At 34.5% G+C, this 21156-nt stretch overlaps 1 protein-coding gene across 1 annotated transcript; it reads right to left on the bottom strand.

Moving 5' to 3' along the window:
* Positions 1-7832: 7832 nt before the first annotated feature.
* Positions 7833-15310, bottom strand: LOC123548293 (peptidyl-prolyl cis-trans isomerase 6-like). The gene is made up of 4 exons (XM_045335441.2): positions 15154-15310; positions 13889-14090; positions 10594-10713; positions 7833-9100 (listed from the first exon to the last, which is right to left on the bottom strand). The coding sequence occupies exons 1-4, from the start codon at positions 15214-15216 to the stop codon at positions 8859-8861; spliced, it is 627 nt and encodes a 208-aa protein (XP_045191376.1). The 5' UTR covers positions 15217-15310; the 3' UTR covers positions 7833-8858.
* Positions 15311-21156: the final 5846 nt, after the last annotated feature.

Here is a 21156-nt window from a genome sequence, read left to right on the forward strand (position 1 = left end):
GTCGGATCACACTCGGCTCTTACGCGCCTCGTGAGTTCCGATCTGGCAAAATCCACTCGAGCCTAATACAGCATCCGTGATAACGCTATTATTATAATAACCCTATTATATCGCGAAGTATAATTCTTTACAGTACGAATCAACATTAATTGAAATTTATTATGTTAAAAGTGAATAAAGTAGACCACAGTAATTCATATATATATATATAACTTGAACTACTGTTTAATCTTTTCCGTAACAGGATATTTCTTTTATTTTATGCTCTTCAGTGAAATACTGAAATTTATTTAACAGTGAAATAAAATTGATAGCTTTACTGTTTCAAGCCGTGAAAATATCATTTTTATTTTTCAATAGTACGGAACAACACTTGAATGCGAAAGAATATGAATTATGAATAACAGAAAATTCCTTGCGCAATCTACTTTAATAAAGATATAGATGTATAAAAATACTAACAGGATTATAAATATATACATTCTATCATAATGGAATGTAAAAGAAATCAGGAAACGTAATAGAACATTTTTTCTACAAAGATATTCTGACGTTACGATATTATGACGTCATGATGCGATGCACGTGACGTTGCGCGGACAAACTGTTTGTTTCAGTGTAAGATCGGACTATATTTCACTCGTGAACACCATGATTTACATTTACACTCGTGGCTGCGCCACTCGTGAAAATATTGCACTATAGTATTCACTCGGTGAAATATGTTTCGATCTTACACTAAAAAAACAACAACAAACAAATACGCTCTATTTATTTCTCTCTGCATATCAGACACAGTCGTAATAGGACTAACAAGAAATATCATAGAAAAGGATGGTCGGTGCAGTGTAGCTGGAAAAAAGGTTATATATGAATTGGGTAAATGTTTTTGATATTATTTAAACAAAAAAAACAAAAGATAACAGTAGGTTCCCTAGAAGCATAGAGTTTAGTAAACACAACCAGAGCCGCACACTGCAAGTTAGGCCAACCACAAATAGAAACTGTAATGGAAAGATATAACTGACGGGTTGCCTCATATATCCATTAACAAGTATATTTTACTTTTATATCAAAATGGGGATGGCGTAAAAGGTGAATGATATGCATAAACAGAGAATTCCATAAAAGTAAATTTGAATGATTCCCATGCAAGTCCTAAGAGAACGACTATGAGTTAAGCAATCAACCTTTTTTGCCAGATTAAAAGAAAACTGATATATATATATATATATATAAGGCATAGGAATACTGGTATATCCGATGTAAGCATTCTGGGATGTCCGTGCACAAACAAATGCGAAATTATTTGTTTACTCTGATAGTGAGAGACAAGAATATGTTTAGTTGAATTTTATTATCTTCATCGCATTTCTTTTCTGAGACACCGTGCTTTTTAAAGTTCGGCGACTATCAATCATAACTTTGTATGAGCAACAGTATAATAAAATGATATTCGAGATGTCAAATATGTAGGATATGGAAAAGCTTTTTCTATGATAGCCATACAATAATTAATGCCAAATTATTTAGCTTTTTGTACTCTGGAACTGTGGCAAAAATATTTCATTGATTGTGCTGGTATTTACGAACTAATTGTTAAGTCGTCCTTGAAATGTTTGGCAATCGATTAGAACTTTAAACGACACATAGTACAAGGATAAAAGATATTTGAGGAGCGGGGAAAACAATTTCCTTGAAATAATTGCATAATTTACTGCCGCTAATGTGAATATGACAACCTAAGGACAAAATTTCTTCCTTTTAAAAGTATAATGTGTTTTTTTTTCATGCGTTGAATTCAATCTGTCTTTTTGCTGGTCGTCTAAACTAATTTATGTACTCCAAACGTCCATTAAGAGATAAAATTTCTTTTAGGTTTGTCGTTCTGTCCGAAATAGTTCTTCAAAACAATCATTACTTATTTATTCAAAACAATTTAAAAAAAAATTGTGCACGTATATTATTGGATATGTATGTTGACCTTTTTTGGTTTTATTCATCAAGTTACAGGTAGAAACCTCAGCTCTTTCTTAAAGAGTAGCAAAAGGCGGTACCGTTTTCGATGGCACCACAGATAACAAGTATGAGCTGCACCATGAGAAAACCAACATAGTGCGTTTGCGACCAGCATGGATCCAGACCAGCCTGCGCATCCGCGCAGACTGGTCATGATCCATGCTGTTCGCTAATGGTTTCTCAAATTGTAATAGGCTTTGAAAGCGAACAGTATGGATCCTGACCAGACTGCGCGGATGCACAGGCTGAACTTGATCCATGCTGGTCGCAAACGCACAATGTTGGTTTTCTCATGGCGCGGCTCAATTATGGTTGTGTTCAATAGAAAAATGAAAATACCAAACATGCATAGAAAAAAAATCTTCGAGTTTAAACTCGGGGTAAAACGTAAATTGAACAGTTATGCCTAAAACTTTTAATTGCACATGTACATTTTCCCATTCGTTACCATGGTTCTTATTGTATACCTACGGGTAGGATAAAACATGTACAGTCACTGTGGCAATTTCTTTCTGGTCTGGGGCGAGTGTTAAAAGTTGTATTTTTCATCCTTACTGTATCTACAGTCGGTAAAGTTAACACTTCCTGTACTAACAGTAGCAGTCGGTTAAAGTTACACTTTCCGTCCTTAATATATATTGATAGCGGGTAAAAGTTTTCCGTCCTAACTGTTTCAGTAGTTTGTAATTTTTAACTGTATAAAAAAGCTTCGCTTTCCGTCCCAGCTGTATCAGCAGTCGGCAAAAGTTGCACTTTTTGTCCTATTTGTTTCAGTCCTAAATGTAAAAAGTAGTGGGTAATAGTTACACTTTATGTCCAGACTGGTTCAGTCCTGAATGTATCATCAGTCGGAAAATGTTACACTTTCGTTCCTATCTGTTTCAGTCGTAAATGTATCAGCTGTCTGTAAAGTAATACTTCATATCCTAACCATATCAGCAGTTGGTTGCGGTTACACTTTCTGTCCCAAATCAGCAGTCGGTAAAAATACAATTTCAATCCTGACAGCAGCAACAGTTGGTTACAGTTACATAGTCTGTCCTAACTGTTTCAGTCCTAAATGTATTAGCAGTCGTAAATGTTACACACATTCCCTCCTAAATGTATCAGCAGTCGGCCAAAAATAAACTGAAACTGAATAATTTGATTAACCGCCTATTTCTAAACAATGACATATTCAATGGCGTTGTGCATAATAATAATAAAAACAGTAATAATAACGACAATAATAATAATAACAACAATTATAACAGCCTTATTTAAACAAAATGTCATGACCGCACCCTTCCCCCTGAGGTTATTTTACCTCTATTGCGAATACCAGTGCTTAAAGCCTTACATGGTACGCCCAGTCGGGCTGCATATACAGGTCCAAAACCCCTGGTTAATGGTGCTATCACAGATTATTTGAAAAAAAAAGAAATACTACACACTACCCTACCCATAGATCCTGTACCAACAATTACGTTTAATTAAACAAACCTTGAAAATATAAATGTTGAAATGTAAAACCTTTTACAAAAATTTAAAAACTATCATCTGCTGCTATCGCATATAAAACAGTTATCTATCATTGAATGTTTTGCACTTATTGTATGGAACAACACAACAACATTCAGAATTTTCGGACGATCTCAGATCCTGTCTACTAGGAGTATACTGTGTAAGCAATTCTGTTAAATACATTGGTGCTCTGCCATTGTGACAGCTATACACGAAAGAAAGTATCTTGAACTCAGTCCTTGCTTTCACCGGCAACCAATGAAGGTCATACAATGCTTGTTTAGAACTGTCAAATTTTCTTCTGTTAAGGACAGGTTTTGCGCACATGTTTTGAATACGTTGCATCTTACGCACCTCACCCTTAGCTACACCATACAGTATGACATTGCAGTAATTCAGATGTGAAATAACTAGAGACAAAACTAAAATTTCAGTGGCTGCTTTCGTTAAATATTTACGGATATTCTTAATTCGTAGGTAATTCAACATGGCCGTACGCCATTTGCGATTAACATGATCTTTAAAGTTCAAGGTTTCGTCAAGAAATGCACCGAGATATCTGATTGTGCTTTCACGTTTGATATCATCACCCGCCATGCTAATAAAATTTGGTAAAATAAATAAAATCAAATAAATCAAATAAAACATTTGTTCAATTGAGATCTGCTACCAAACATGATAAATTCGGTTTTTGAAGTGTTCATTTTCAGTTTATTTCTATTCATCCAGTCATTGATTATTCATCCAGTCATTGATTATTCATCCAGTCATTGATTATAACTGCGCACTGTCTCCGATCGCTTGTGATTCTACGGAAACAGATGTGGGACGAAAGCTTTTATTTACTATATGATCATCAGCAAAACCGAAGACTGATATAGATTTTGGAATGACATCAAAAAGAGTTCCAGCATAGGTGAGATACAACCACGGACTAAGGCAACTGCCTTGGGGCACACTGCATTCCAGATGTCGGTCTGATGAATATACATTGTTGATATTAATCTTACAAGTACGAGGTCTTAAGTAGGAGTCTACCCATTGAAGAGCTGTTTCACAGACACTATACTGTGCTTTTAGGACATCTATAAACAATGTCGTGGTCGACACTGTCAAATGCCGCACTTAAGTCAGTTGCAATACGGGCCGTGACTTCCTTTTTCTCCATACCACTTAGAAGATCATTAACCAACCGAAGCAGGTCAGATTCACAGAAGTGGTGTTTGTTTAATCTGTAAAGAACAGCTTTCTCAATAAGTTTTGATAGAAATGATAAATTACTCACAGGACGATAATTGGAAAGCTCTAGTTCAAGACCTGCTTTGTTTTAGCAAAGGTCTAACAACTGCTTGTTTGTATTTCACAGGAAGAACACCTTGTTGCAATGAGAGATTTACCAATTTAATGATGCTAGGGAGAAGTTCATCTACATGTGATTACAGAATACGTGTTGGCAAAATATCTAACTCTGAAGACGTAGTATTCAATTTATTGATGGGTGTTTTCACTTCATCTTGAGTCAATTCAGTAAATTTGTTGTGTAGTGATGCTAGGGAGAAGTTTATCTGCTTTGAAAACTTACGAAATAAAAACCAGTTTTTGAGACAACTAAGATGGAGGATATTCGAGCTTAAATATTCGACAATATTTTTTTTTTGAATATACCACTGAACCTCTGGCAAACCCAAAAATCCGGGGTAGCGAAATCTGAAATTTAAAATGTTACGTTCTGAAATTGTAATATCGTACTGGTGATGGTTGAACCTTGTATGAACAGCAGACAGTATGCTTAATACTAGTAATAGAGAAATAGCGATATCATGCATATGCGCACGCGGATGCTCAGGCTGGTCTGGATTCATGCTGGTCGCAAACCCACTATGATAGTTATCTCATGGCGCAGCTCATTTATTAGCGAACGGTGATGTTCGTTCACAATGTTTTTCATCTGCAATTTCAAACAAGAGAAAATTAGTGTATTATTGTAATAAAGAATAAATGTGGATTGTGTTTAAAAAAAGATATAGAGAATATTTCTTTTCCTGGAGTATTTAACAATGGAAATGGATCTTGTATTTTTCAGATTTATCTTTTATTTTTTCGTGTCTTTCAGAAACAAACGTCCTTGTTTTTTACACTCAATTATTTATTTCTGTATGACAGCGGTTAAAAATTGTAATACCACATAACTATGCGACTCCATGATTGTACACCACTTAACAGATCAGTTACATAATGATCTTTTCTCATTTTGTCATTCACTTGTAAACATTTTTCGGTATATAAAATAAATGTCATATTTCTTGAGCATGATAGCGGATATATTGAAAAAATGTCAACCACGGCATTCATCTCGGATGACATTATACTTTTTAGGTTCACGATATTTTTAGATACTTGAGGAAATACCGATATCATTTAAAATTGCTGAAAACTCGACTGATGATAAAGAAACTTTTTAATACATCGTATAAAGTCTATGAATTTATCATCAAATGTCCGTTACATTTCCGTTGTTACTTTCAGCCATTCTTGAATACCAATTAACCCCATTTATTGAAGCTACGCGGGAACATATATCCTTTTGGCACAAAAGCAAAACATTCATGAAAAGAATGTAAAATTTTGAGAAACAATTTTTTCTTCAAAATATCCATTGGTTAGTACCGGTATTTAACGGAGAATAACCATGAAACATTCCCTTCATGTTTGCTCATATAATCATAATAATTCAGTATACAACGCGTTCCTACTACCACCCCTGGAGACCTGTAGAATTATGAAGAATAAACCTAGTTCGAAAATTACAGAATAAATTAACGAAAACAAGAGGGCCAAGATGGCCCAAGGTCGCTCACCTGACAACGCACCATAACAGTGTAAACATGTTTGACCTAGTGATTTAATGGAAACAAATATTCTGACCAATTTTCATTAAGATTGGACCAAAAATGTGGTGTCTTAAGTGTAAACAAGTATTTTCTTCAATTTGACCTGGTGACCTAGTTTTTGAGCCAGAATGACGTACATTCGAACTTGACCTAGATTTGATCAAGGAAATCATTCTGACCAAATTTCATCAACCTCAATTGAAAATTACAGCCTCTGTCGCATACAATACGTTTTTCTTTTATTTGTCCTAGCAACCTAGTTTTTGACCCCAGATGACCCATATTCAAACTCGACCTTAATTTCATCAAAGCAATCATTCTGACCAAACTTCATGAAGATCAATTAAAAAATACAGTCTCTATTGCATACACAAAGTTTTTCTTTGATTTGACCTAGTGACCTAGTTTTTGACCCAAAATAACCCATATTCTAACTTGACCTAGATTTTATCAAGGCAATCATTCTGACTAAATTTTATGAATATCCAGTGTAAAATGCAGCCCCTATTGCGTACACAATGTTTTTCTTTAATTTGACCAGGTGACCTAGTTTTTAATCCTAAATAACCCATATTCAAATTCCTTCTAGATTTCATCCAGACAAATATTCTGATCAAATTTCATGAAGTTCCGGTGTAAAATGCAGCCCCTACTGCATACAAAAGGTTTTTCTTTGATTTGACCTAGTGACCTAGTTTTTGATCCAAGATGACCCATATTCAAACTTGACCTAGAATTCATCAAGGAAATAATTTTGACCAGAATTCATGAAGATCGGTTGAAAAATACAGCTTCTATCGCATATACAGGGTTTTCCTTTGATTTGACCTAATGACCTAGTTTTTGACCCCAGATAATCTATTTTCGAATCTGGCCTAGATTTTATCAAGGCAATCATTCTGAACAAATCTCATGAAGATCAGTTTAAAAATTCAGCCTCTATCGCATACACAAGGTCTTTCTTTGATTTGACCTAATGACCTAGTTTTTGACCCAAGATGACCCATTTTCAAACTTGGCCTAGATTTCATCAGGATTATCATTCTGACAAAATTTCATGAAGATCAATTGAAAAATACAGCCTGTATCGCATACACAATCTAAATGTTGACGGACATCGAGCGATCACAAAACTAAAAAGGGTGAACCAAACAGTAGGTACTACCGCCAATTAGTTCGGCGGGTGGTGAATAGGACCGAAAAGAGAGGTCGCAGTTCGATCCCTGGTGGAGGTGTCTGACGAATCGGCAGAAGACATTGTCACTGAAGTCCTTAGAACTCCACCTCCAAGTCATGTGGAGAAATTGTCAACATTTGAAGCGAAAAAGTAAGTACAATGTACAGAATCCAAAACTGACCGCTGTTGCATTCCTTCTACATTGTCAGAACATGTGGAAAAAAACAAAACAGTAAAAATACTTTCCATGACAAGTTTTATTACAACAAGCAAAGGTAACAATGACAAAAATATCATCAAAAATAATTTTAAACAATATTTCAAGCAATGTTATCACATATAGCAAATCTTTCATGTATAACATAAGAAAACGCGAAAATGTCCAAAAAAATTCTAAATGTCTGAATGAAGTATATTTTTCAGAACATTCTGATTTATTTTATTTATCCTATGGACGGATTAAGCTGTTGTAAGAAAATACTTTTTCGTCGTTATTAAACAATATGTGACCCGTCACGACAAAAGGGTTCAGCCTGCCTGACTATTGTTGGCCCGGAAATGAGTTTTGAACGCCATGCTATTCTTCATTTTCTTTAGAAAAAAAACTCAAAGAAATATTAATAGTTAAGAAAATAATAATACTTTCTGGATCTATAAAAATATCTCTAAGTCCCTTTCATCTTGACAAATCGCAATATCAGAAACTCCCTTTGACATTTTGTATAAGAATATTTGAGCAAGATTTGATTCTACAATGGATACACAGTTGCAATGACTATTTTGGTACTTTCTCTGCTGCCTTGTACAACATTTCAACACTAGCCTTAAACTAATGTGTGCCGCCTTTTAAAATCGACGTTTAAAGTCAACTTAAGTAGTTTTTTTATTTTCAAACCGATCAGATATTAACTTTACACTTAAGGTAAAGATATTCGGCAATTTCAATGCTATTTCGGCAATCTTTTATTCCATAACAATCGGAAAATCCCGATGTACGGAATCGGGCGGAAAAGGCCGAATGTCTTACCTTAGACATAGAGTTAAATATGTTCTTAAACATCTGATTACATTAAGAGTACTGCAACAGTGTTAAAACATGAAATTTTGAAAATAACACCCCAATAGTCCTTTATAATACGACATTTCACGAATCAGAAAACAAGACGTACTGACTATTGGATTACGAGCAGCCAGAATTATTTATAGCAGATTAACATGATCTGTAAGACTGGGACCGCTTCCCTAATCTCTAAGCAGAACGTTTATTCTTAAACCATCCAATCTGCACCAACTTTGGCTACTGTGAATGTCTTATCAGGTTTTGAAATCCTGCTTTTCGATATGAGCACCGGGACCAGTGGTTTGTCCGTCTCCTTGTCTGTCTTTGTATTCAAGATCTGACGTATCACCCACATGCCCCGAAGAACTTTGCCAAAAACCACGTGCTTGTCGTTCAGCCAGTACGTATTCCGTGCGGTAATGAAGAATTGACAGGTGTTGGTGTTTTCGCCTGAAAAAGAACAAATAAGTAAAATGAATTATCAGGCCTTGGGTTGTCCTGAAAATAAGAGGACTGAAAGTCTAAAATTTGAAGCAGATAATTCTTTTATGGTAAGAAGGCAAATGTTTAGAACGAAGATGCTGAAACCAAAATTAGGCCTTTGAAGTTAAAAAAAAGATGTTATAGACATTATTTTTAATAAAATTTCATGAATATTAGATGTGAAAAGTACATTTCGCAAGTACCGAGGGTGCTTAAAAGTTGTTCAAAGTTTTTACAAGCGGTTAAGGTAACAGACGAAACATTTAGGGCTATATTTCAACATTTAAGAAGACCTAATAAAAGAAATGTATGAGTTAAGGATTTTCAACACTAAAAGTTCTTTACAGTTAAAGTTAACATTTACTAGTATTTTTCCACCAAGAATACGAGTTTTAATAAAATTTAACTGACTGTTAAACTAACCACGGTTAAATTTTGATTCTTAATATTAATCTTGATGGGAAGCACTAGTCTGATGTTTTTATTTTACAGTAAAGTCATTTTAGTGTTCATAATCCTTAACTCTTACATTTGTTTTACTACATGTAATGTCTGTAAAATTTCGCCCAACTGTTATCGTAATCACCTGTTAAACGTTCGTTCAGGTCTTAATACGCGACAATTAATTCTAACAAGGTAATGGTTACTTTAAAATATGTCGTTTTAAGTTTCAGAATTTATATGTTGATGAATACGGGCCCAAGTGGGGCTGAAAATCAGACTTAAGGTATCTGATCCACAAATAGATAATGTTTCGATGTCTGGTGACCCCTTATTATTTTGGTATCATCCGACTGAACAAGAATTGGTAAATAAGATGACCATAAATAATATGCACTAATCACTTCAGTCATGTTTTTTGACTGCGAAATGATTAATCTTACTCTGTAATCGCTGAATTTCCGTTGAAGTATCATTGAAATCTATAGTATAATATTAAAGTGAAAAAAAAATTGTAACATATTTTTATCATGTAATTTATATTTTCTTTCGCAGAAGACAATATACTTTCAAATGATACCAAAATTATATGAGCTTACCAGGCATCAGTATTTGATATATTTTAATAGCATTGGTTTAAACAATATTTTATTCATATATATACATTTACAACATGGAACGCTACATTATTAAGGCATGAATGACCGAGTAGAAAGCTAAGCTTATTTGAAACTCTCTGCTTTTAATAGCATTGTTATATAGAACTTGGCTTATTTGTGGATCGCGTGCCAAGTACTTAATTTTTATTATGCCGCTGAAAGTTTGCTTTACTGAGTGTACATAGCCGTAGAAAACGCATCTATGCAATGTTAATTAGTTTTATTACAATTTGATCTTATCAATACAAAACAGAGCAAAAATCTAGCTCTAAATTTCAGACATATAGCGTTAAAAAATACGGACCCTGCCTTCTTCTTTAACACTATATCTCATTTATTCAATTATGAATTACACTTTACCTGCGTTAGCCATGCTGATCCATCCTGCACCATAATGTTGTAATAGGAAGTTCTCATCTTCAAATCTCCCACCATAAATACTTGTCTCCCCTGAACCATTACCATACACCACATCTCCCCCTGTAATAAATTTTTGTAGATGTCAAAATTGTCTCCCTTCCATGTACGGAAGCCTGGTTGTGACAAGAAAATCATAGATGAGTCGTTTGTCGTCTGCAAAACCTAGTATGTCGTGTGCAAAACTTACAAATATAGCGATTTTGCTTCGGAAAGTAGGAGTAGGGTGGCATTTTTAAGTCGTGTGCACGATATACTACATCCTTCGCACGACACTATGTCGTAAGCACGAGATTTTAGACAGTTGTGCACACGAAATAGAAAAACACTATTGAATGTCACCTTCAGGCATCTGTAGTGCCTTTCAGACTGTAGAGTATGAATCATAAAGCTGTATTCTGATACCTTAAAGTGAACGGAGTCTTACATGAAATTATTAAAAATGACATGCCAAATACAAAATAGTTTAAACAACCAGCAAAGTTTCATTTAACCACTTTGATTCTCATTTGATTATGTCTTCTTTATAAAGTCCTTTCTAAATTTCGAGAAAAAAAACGTCCTTCTCCATTATATTATTAAAGGTACATACCCTTCGGATACTGTGTCATACTGTAAGTTAATATTTCGTTTAAGCTAGGACTTCAGCGATACCTTTCACGTGTTAATTAATCTATAAAAAAACCTTGTTCCATGTATTAAACTATTTATTTTGTTTTAGGTTTAATGTCACACCGACACAATTATAGATTACATAGCGATTTTCCAGCTTCTGGCGGTGGAGGAAGACCCCAGGTGCCCCATTCACCACGGGCGGGCATCTCGGTAGAACCACCAACCTTCCGTAAGCCAACCGGGTGGCTTTCTCATATGAGATACTTCTACACCTAGTTGAAGTTTTGAACCTACAGCGGTGAGGGGAAGAGCTTCGAAGCCAGCGGCATTAACCATCTTACCTATTAAAGTATCCGATCCACAAAAAGGTAAAATTTCAATGCCTGCCGGTAACCCCATGTTTTTTTAATCATTTGAAAGAGCTGTGTCTACTGAACAAGAATTAGTAAATAAAATGACCATAAATAATATGCACGAATCACTACTTTGACTGCGAAATGATAAATTTTACACTGCAATAACTGGATTTCTGTTGAAGTATCATTGAAGACTATAAAGTAAAAAAAAAATCTATAAATATTTTTGTAATTTAATTTATATTTTCTTTTTCACTAGACAATACACTTTCAGATGATACCAAAATTATATGAGCTTTAAGTTACCAGGCATCAATATTTGATATATTATTTTCATAGCACTGTTACATAGAACTTGCTTAGTTGTGGGTCGGATACCTTAAACACTGATCTTTATATTAAAAAACTACTCGGGGGGAAATCGCTCTCAGAAACAAGAGCTGTCCGTAAGACAGCCAAGCTCGACTATTCGAAATATTGTCACAGAAGCAGGAAATTATTACCCAAAATGTTAAATATCAAAAGAGTTTTAAGTTTGAAAGGGGACATAATTTGACCAAAATGCATATCAGAGTTATGGGACTTGATGCTATCAACTAGTTTTATAACCCCGAAGAAACATGTTAAGTTTCAATTCCATATCTGCATTAGTTTTGGAGATAGTAACTTGCATGTAAAACTTTAACCAGAATTTTCTAAGTCCAAAAGGGGGCATAATTTGCCCAAAATACATGTCAGAGTTATGGGACTTGATTCTGTCAACTAGTTTTATAACCCCGAAGACACATGTGAAGTTTCAATTCAATATCTGCATTAGTTTTGGAGATAGTAACTTGCATGTAAAACTTTAACCAGAATTTTCTAAGTCCAAAAGGGGGCATAATTTGCCCAAAATACATGTCAGAGTTATGGGACTTGACCCAGTGAGGTAGGTAATTGATCTAGAAAAAGAAAAAATAAGTTTTAAATCCATATGCCTTTTAGTAATAGCTGTATGTACTTGCATGCAAAACTTTAACCAGAATTTTCTAAGTCCAAAAGGGGGCATAATTTGGCCAAAATACATGTCAGAGTTATTGGACTTGACCTAGTGATGTAGGTAATTGATCTAGAAAAAGAAAAAATAAGTTTCAAATCTATATGCCTTTTGGTAATAGCTGTATGTACTTGCACGCAAAACTTTAACCAAAATTTTCTAAGTCCAAAAGGGGGCATAATTTGGCCAAAATGAAGGTCAGAGTTATGGGACTTGCTGCTATGAACTAGTTTTATATCCCCGAAGACAAATGTGAAGTTTCAATTCAATATCTACATTAGTTTTGGAGATAGTAACTTGCATGTAAAACTTTAACCAGAATTTTCTAAGTCCAAAAGGGGGCATAATTTGCCCAAAATACATGTCAGAGTTATGGGACTTGACCCAGTGAGGTAGGTATTTGATCTAGAAAAAGAAAAAATAAGTTTTAAATCCATATGCCTTTTAGTAATAGCTGTATGTACTTGCATGCAAAACTTTAACCAGAATTTTCTAAGTCCAAAAGGGGGCATAATTTGGCCAAAATACATGTCAGAGTTATTGGACTTGACCTAGTGATGTAGGTAATTGATCTAGAAAAAGAAAAAATAAGTTTCAAATCTATATGCCTTTTGGTAATAGCTGTATGTACTTGCACGCAAAACTTTAACCAAAATTTTCTAAGTCCAAAAGGGGGCATAATTTGGCCAAAATGAAGGTCAGAGTTATGGGACTTGCTGCTATGAACTAGTTTTATAACCCCGAAGACACATGTGAAGTTTCAATTCAATATCTACATTAGTTTTGGAGATAGTAACTTGCATGTAAAACTTTAACCAGAATTTTCTAAGTCCAAAAGGGGGCATAATTTGCTCAAAATACATGTTAGAGTTATGGAACTTGACCCAGTGAGGTTGGTAATTGACCTAGAAAAAGAATAAATAAGTTTCAAAGCTATATGCCTTTAAATGATAGCTGTATGTACTTGCATGCAAAAACTTAACCAAGGTGTGACGCCGACGCCGACGCTGACGCCGACGCCAGGGTGAGTAGAATAGCTAGACTATTCTTCGAATAGTCGAGCTAAAAACTAACCTATTCCCGCACAGTTCCCAAAGTGAACAACGTATAAAATAGAAAAAAGTACTGATTTAAATTTCGACCTGTGACAAAATGAAGAGAAGATGTGCCTACAAGTTGGGTTCGCGTTATGTCAAAACGGGCGGAGGAATTCGGTTACCAAGGAACTTACCTTGAATCATAAAGTCGTCAATCACCCTGTGGAATGGACTCCCCTCGTACTTATACTCCTCCGCCCCAGACGCCAGTTGTACGAAGTTCTTCACAGTGAGTGGTACCGTATCTCCAAACAGGCCAATGTCTATCGTACCTACATCCTCACCCCCTATGGTGACATCAAATGACACGATATCTGTAACCAATGTATTCTCAGCCTGAAATATCACCAAGATTCATATCAGTTATGTAATATGTACCGCGGGTCACACCCCTGTTGCTTAAACCACATTAAATACATGTATGTAACATTTTCACACACCTATGACGCGCTCTAGATAAGAAATAGGAAACATAATATATCTAATTATAATTAATTAATCAAATAACATTGTTCTATTACAGAAAATACCCCCTCCCCTCCCTCAAAAATACCCCGCAACCTCCCCATCGAGTCACTCCAAATACCCCCTCCCCTTCCATTTATCTATAAAATATCCTCCTCCCCCCTGCTTGCGAACAGCGTCCACACTACACAAACAAAATACACCCCCTCCTTCCCATTAGACACCCCTTGTTCCTGGAATAGCCCATTGGTCATCTATGCTGCGATAAAAACACATGCTGAGGTGGAATACAGATACATCAAATGTCATGTTGTGATTTCTTTCCTTATAGACCATTAAATTTAGATATAAAGAGGGCGAAGGATGCCGTTCCTTGATAAAGTTCATAAATACAACACATTATTAATTTCAATCTGTGTCCCCAAAACTTTGTAAATTCAATTGAAAGCAACGTTATGCTGTTGGGTCTTTTTATAGCTATTTCTTTCGGGATCTTAATTTGAACAATATATCGTATAATACGCCTTGATCGCATCACATGGACAATGTGTCAATACATTTCCGTTACTCACAAAAAAGCTGCTACCAAAAAGAACGAAGAATAATTTATAAGTAGTAGCATACAACAATGTACTTTCATCATTAAGATTATCTCCCTTCGAAGAGTACGTGGCAAAATAATCTTGAAAATATTTTTTTTATTAAATTGCAAAGGAAACTCAATTAGACTTATTGAAAATTATCAAGCATCCCATTTTAACGAATAAACTGAAGCTATCGTCTTGCCTGATATCATAATTTTCGTACGCAGGTCAGTCCAACTATACGAAAACAAATAAAAAATAAACACGGTTGTACATGTGATATATCTTACAGATTAAAACATTTATAAATGTTAAAACAAATAACTATTCATAAAATGAAAACAGCTTACATATAATCGGTTAAACATCAGCACAAAAGATCCAAAATACACGATACTGTAAATCTTATCCATGACTCTCTTCTTCTCCGTTTCTGCTTGTAATGCCACGTTTACATGTCTATGTGGCTGTGCATATCAGGTAATCTGATCTTGAGGGGCGTACAATAAGATCTCGAGATATGAATCACGCGTGTGTAAGAAAGACTGTAATTAGATACGCATATGAGTAAAACATAAATAAAGCTTTTAAGATTAAATCGAGACATTAACATATGTATATGTCTATTTTAGGCGATTTTATCTCCCTGTTGAAATGACCAATTGAACACACTTACAGACATATGATTTTGCAACATATCCTGATAAATTACAAAACATGCTGTTCCGAAGGGAGTAAATCTTGAGTGCAAATATCTTGTTATTTACCTTTCAAATGACCCTTTTGCATTTTTCCCAAAATGAAATAAAATGTATCGATCCTTGCTATAAACTGATTGACATACTGTTTTTTTAAACCCCCAACTGCCATATAAAAGCCACAAGATGGTGCCGGGGCAGGTTTTTATATAAATTATGCATGTTTCACATCAGAGAGCCCTTTTTCAAAATTTTAAATAAACCACTGAATAAAAAGTTATGAAAAATTGCATAAATACACATTGAAATATTCTTTATCAATTGGTGTTTTTATTTTTTAAAACAAAAATTGTTGAAGTATAGTTTCAAAAAATTATTTAAACCTAACTGCCAAAAATTTGAATTTGCCGGGAGGAGCTAATGAGGTCATGAACCCTAGAGGAACAGAGAATGTAAACAATTTCCACGTGGTTAATTTTATCAACAAACCTGATCGTCAGAAGGCTTCGTATCAATGGAATTAACACCAAGCTAGAGTGCAATGCAAAACTTCTCCAGAAAGTAATTTTGAATTTTTAAACCAAATAGAATATCATAGTCATTTCTACAGTTATATTTTTATATGCCATATCATAAAAATGTTTTAAAGAAATAGGGAACTACTAATTACAGACATACAGTGATAAATATAATTTCAAATAGCTTATCATTTTTATTAGTCCTTATCACAGCAGCACTTGCTAATTTGTGTGTATTGTTCTGCATCCAAGACTTAAAGTTTATTATTTCTACATTTATTGCTAGGTTATCTCAATTAATGGACCAGCCAGCAATGATAATTTTAGTTAAATGAATGTTTGATTTTGAGTTTCATTGTTAAATTTACATAAACAAGATTAAAAATCAGGAATGCTAGTCTTGACTCAATTTTTCATAGGATTGATACTGATATGGATGCACAATATGGATAATAATAGTTGTTTACCATCAAAACATGCAAACTAGTTCAAATTTCTTCTTCAACTGACCATTGTTTACATCTGCCTGTGAATCATTTAAAGTGAGCTATTTTTAGCTAACAGACAGCCTAGAGTAGCGTTGTTATTTGATAGGCTCCTCCTACAAAACTTACTGCCAGGGTAGTAAAAGTTGGGGCTTTAAGGTATCGCTTGATCTCGAGCAATATCTCAAAGGAGTAAAGCAAATCAACATGCTATAAATAGAATCAGTAAACTGAATTTGATATGTTCGTCATTTTAGATTGAATAAACATAAAATGATGATGAAAGGTATGAAAAGTGGCGAAAGCGTGATTATTCATGAGAAATCGTGGCCGAATAGATTTACTTTTCAGTACATTGCACTATTCGCAATATAAATAAATGCGATAATTTTGAAATTATCTGCGAAGATTGATACATTTTGTACATGTTTTATATTTTCGTAGATATTGAGAATTGTTCTAGCTTTTTGTTATTTCTCATTATGAGATACGCATTTTTTTCTTTCGAATTCTGCGTAGCTTTACGCGTATTGAATTAAATACCAATCACTTAATATTTGATTTATATATAAAACTGATTATTTTACGCATGATTTACAATATATAAATTATTTTATTTAATCGTTAATGTGGCTGCGAAGTTAATGCAAAATTAGTTGGGAAGGCGGCAACGGTACTTGATATTAACTTTTCGAACGACCCTTACTACCGGAAGTGATCTTCTACTTAACATCAACCAGATGCCAGGCTGATCGAGTTGTTAATCTCTAGATAAAAATCTTATCATATTTGCATTTGTATAGTGGTTGGACAGTATTATCACTTCCGCTATGTCTGTTTATATTTATATCATAACAGGTTAAAAATAAAACTCAAGAGCATGTTGAATATTTTGGTAAAAACGTGACATAAACTTCACGCGGTTACTGATTTATAGCGTGCGTGAGTCTACAGACTTTAAATATTAACTCTTTCATTTAATATCTCAAAAGTATTTTTTTTTTCAAATAACGGAAAATAATGTTTATAAAAAGCTGGTTTGCTGAGAAGTTTTCTCCAGTGCTACGGTACAGAATGTGTATGCTATTCATTGTATTACTTTACATATATCAAAGCTTTCAGAAAACTGATAGGGCGGATACTTATTTTTGCTATGGTTATGCAGGGAAAACCATATTTATAAACGTTAAAGTAAACTGACTTGAACACTGGCGAATTTACATGAAATTGTATTTTTAAATTTAAAAATGATTCAATTTTTTTTTATCTAAATACAAATTTATTGTAGAATAAAGGCTTAACGTCGTTCCTGAAATACAGTTTTCTGAAAGGCTGAAATTGCATGTCCAGTGAAGGTACATGTACAGAGAACGTTTCAACAAACATGATATAATAAGATTTATCACATGTCTGATGTCAAGGGAGTGTAATAAAGTCATTACAAAAAAATGATGATACACTAATGTAATACAGCTTTGACGTCGACAACGTTTATAGTATAGGAGACATTGGTCAAATTGACTTGTTTATATCCCAAACTAAAACACAAGCATGCAGCAAGCTTGTGAGAAGTTTGCCATAAGCTTGCGCAAGCTTACTGTAATCTTAAAAAGATTGCAGCCATGTAATATAATGCTTGCGGATGCTCGCATAGAAATTAAGTTTGCGGAGAAGTCTTTCTTTGCAAGCTTGCAGCGGACATCCTGCGATCTTAATACTATTTAAGATTGCGACTAAGCTTGCGATAGAAATTAAGTTTGCGGATAAGTCTTGCTTCGCAAGCTTAATTGCAGCGGGCATCCTGCGATCTTAATACTATTTAAGATTGCGACTAAGCTTGCGATAGAAATTAAGTTTGCGGATAAGTCTTGCTTCGCAAGCTTAATTGCAGCGGGCATCCTGCGATCTTAATACTATTTAAGATTGCGACTAGCTTGCGATCCTGTACCCTTTTTAAAACCCTTTTAGTTCACTGATACATATAAAAGGGAGGTAATATATAAAACCAAATATTAAGTTTTTTTATGTCAAAGTATGTTGTTTAAAAAAATATTGTCCCTGATTTTTAAGTCTTTATATACAGATCACTACAAATATTGTTTCATGAAAGTGCGAAAGTTTTATAAACTGTGCAGTTTGTCAAATTAAAGGAAGTATATTATTAAATTTTTAAACTATTAACATTATTTAAACTGTCTCACAAACCTAAATAAGGTTGAGGAAGATAGTGTAATTTGCAAGTTTGCGCAGTCATAACAAGATTGCGCGAGACTCGCAAATGTTTTCGTCTACACCCAAATAAGTGTGCGTAAGCTTGCAGTCTTGTTATGATTGTGGCATACAGACACTAAATAGAAAAATGGCGCGAAAAAAAAATGGTAGCCGCATAATGGCGGATACAAATAGTCCTCAGTTTTTTGCTCTGTAGAGCTATTTTCCTTATTTTCTTTGCATTTTTTTTGCTAAAATCACATGACAGATCTAAGCTTGACATGTAGGTAACATTTTCATAATGAAATAACAACATGACAAAATTTTTCATGGGAACTTAGATCATACACCACCAGTATAATTTTTCTGATTTTGCAGTTTGTGTGTTTGACTGAAATTATTTTTCTTGCATCAAACATGACCCCCACTTTTCTTTGATTTTTAGTTAGCACTGACAGTATTCTTCAAGAAAATGTAAGTTACAGAAATTTAAAATGGGTCCTGATGTGTGCTGCGGTCATTGGAAATTGGTCAATTTTATATAGAATTAAGAACAACAACTATTTAGTGTGTTATAACCTTGTGTAAGTCTGCAAGATAGCTTGCAATCTTATTATGATTGTGCAAACTTGCAAGGTCGCAATTAAGATCGCTAGGATTTCAATCGCATCGCGCGCAACCATACACGCTTGCAAGATCATAAATAGGTTGCAGGAAGCGCGCGAATTAGTTTGTGCAAGCTTAAATCATGGTTGCGATGGTTCCAATCGCAATCTTGCTGCATGCTAAAACAAGTTTGCCGCAAACTTGTTAAGATCTAAACTGCAAACTTAACTTGCTGCGACCTTAATGCAAGCTTAATTAAGCTCGCCATTTTTGTTTGGGATAGTAAAAGAAAATAGAATTTTTGATATTTCAACAGGTAAAGCTAACATGTGATAAAAAGAATATTACATTTATTACTTTCCACATTGAATATATCAAACTCGCGGAATAAAATTGATAAAATGCTCGACAGAGCCTCGCATTTTATTATTTTATTTAACTCGTTTAATAATTCAATGTGAAAAGACACCCATACAATATCCTCTATCTGCCTAACTTTCCAATTCCAAACGGTTTTTCCAAACATGCATTTGGTGAATTCGTCTTTGCTGAGCGCAAATTTTCCTTAATGGCACATAGTTTCAAGGTGTAGCACAGTAATTCGGTCACAAAGAACAGCAAAACCTATTCACCGTTCCGTACCGTTCACCGTTCCGTACCGTTTTCCAATCAGCAAAAGCATATTCACGATTTGATGCGGATAGTCGAATTGTCAGTCTCTGCAATGGTTACTTTTAGCCCATAATTTTATTTTAGCACACATAGGCTGTAGTATTGCGCTTTTTATTAAATATTGCCGATAGTAAACACATTGAATGTATATGATATACACAGTCACTCAGAATCAGAATCCATCAGTTCTACGAGGGTGTTCAAAATACCAATATCTAACTTTTATTTTCACCCACTTGGCCTAAGACTACAGTTATTTTTACTATATGTTCTATATAGGCACTGGACACTATAGCAATTTTGCATGCATTCCAACCCCTATAAAAATACCTGAACTCAACAGAACTATCCAAGAGAAAAAATTCCAGCCACAGTAAATATTGGGTTGACCGGCTCTTTTTTCCACCATTTTGAACCAAATCACATGCGTATGAAGAATACTCTCTAGATGGCCGCAAACAGGCAAAACAGGCCCTATCAAAAAGTCATGCTATGCATATTCTGACATTTTCATTCTGTCAAATTGTACATGTACCTACTATTTCATATCTCCTCTATTAAATCATGCCATTTATTGCAGGTCTTTCACTCAAAAATTCACCAATATTCACCATCAAACAGAGGAACTATTTTCCGCGTAACCACTTCCGTATTGTGGTCAACCAAGGGCAAATAACTGTGGTCTTGTGCCTAACTTTATCTTTTTTTCAGTGTCATGTATACATTTATGCCAAACTAGGTTGAAGCGAACATTTTGAAAATTTTCACCCAAACTGTGAGCGATCGAGTAGCTGTAAAAATATGATACGTAAGGACATATTGAATGTGAATATCATGTCACTACCAATTGAACGGTCCAATGTCAAAATGACGTTGTCCTGTTAAACAAAAAAAAACAAAAAAACAAAAACAGTACAACTCGTGATCACCGGTTATTCAAGTTTCTTGCCATAAAATGCATTTTTCTACACCTTCCAACGTATCGTGTAATATTCTTGTGGTATTGATGAAATAAACCACTCAACTGTGATACATTAATCCATGCCAAGCAGAGGTTTAACTTTCAAAATAAAGTTGAACGCCGTTGTTTTCTGACGTCTGAACCGCAAGCCGCCTGCTACTTTTTTTATCTCCCATACCACTGATAAAATATTATGTTCTAT

Source organism: Mercenaria mercenaria, chromosome 6 (assembly GCF_021730395.1).
Source record: "Mercenaria mercenaria strain notata chromosome 6, MADL_Memer_1, whole genome shotgun sequence".
NCBI lineage: Eukaryota > Metazoa > Mollusca > Bivalvia > Venerida > Veneridae > Mercenaria > Mercenaria mercenaria.

Coding starts and splice junctions, on each gene's coding strand:
- LOC123548293 (XM_045335441.2), bottom strand. CDS start 15,216: ATGGATAAGATTTACAGTATCGTGTATTTTGGATCTTTTGTGCTGATG. Junction 14,091..15,153: donor TGATGTTTAACCGATTATAT/GTAAGCTGTTTT, acceptor GTGATATTTCAG/GCTGAGAATACATTGGTTAC. Junction 10,714..13,888: donor TGACGACTTTATGATTCAAG/GTAAGTTCCTTG, acceptor AATTTATTACAG/GGGGAGATGTGGTGTATGGT.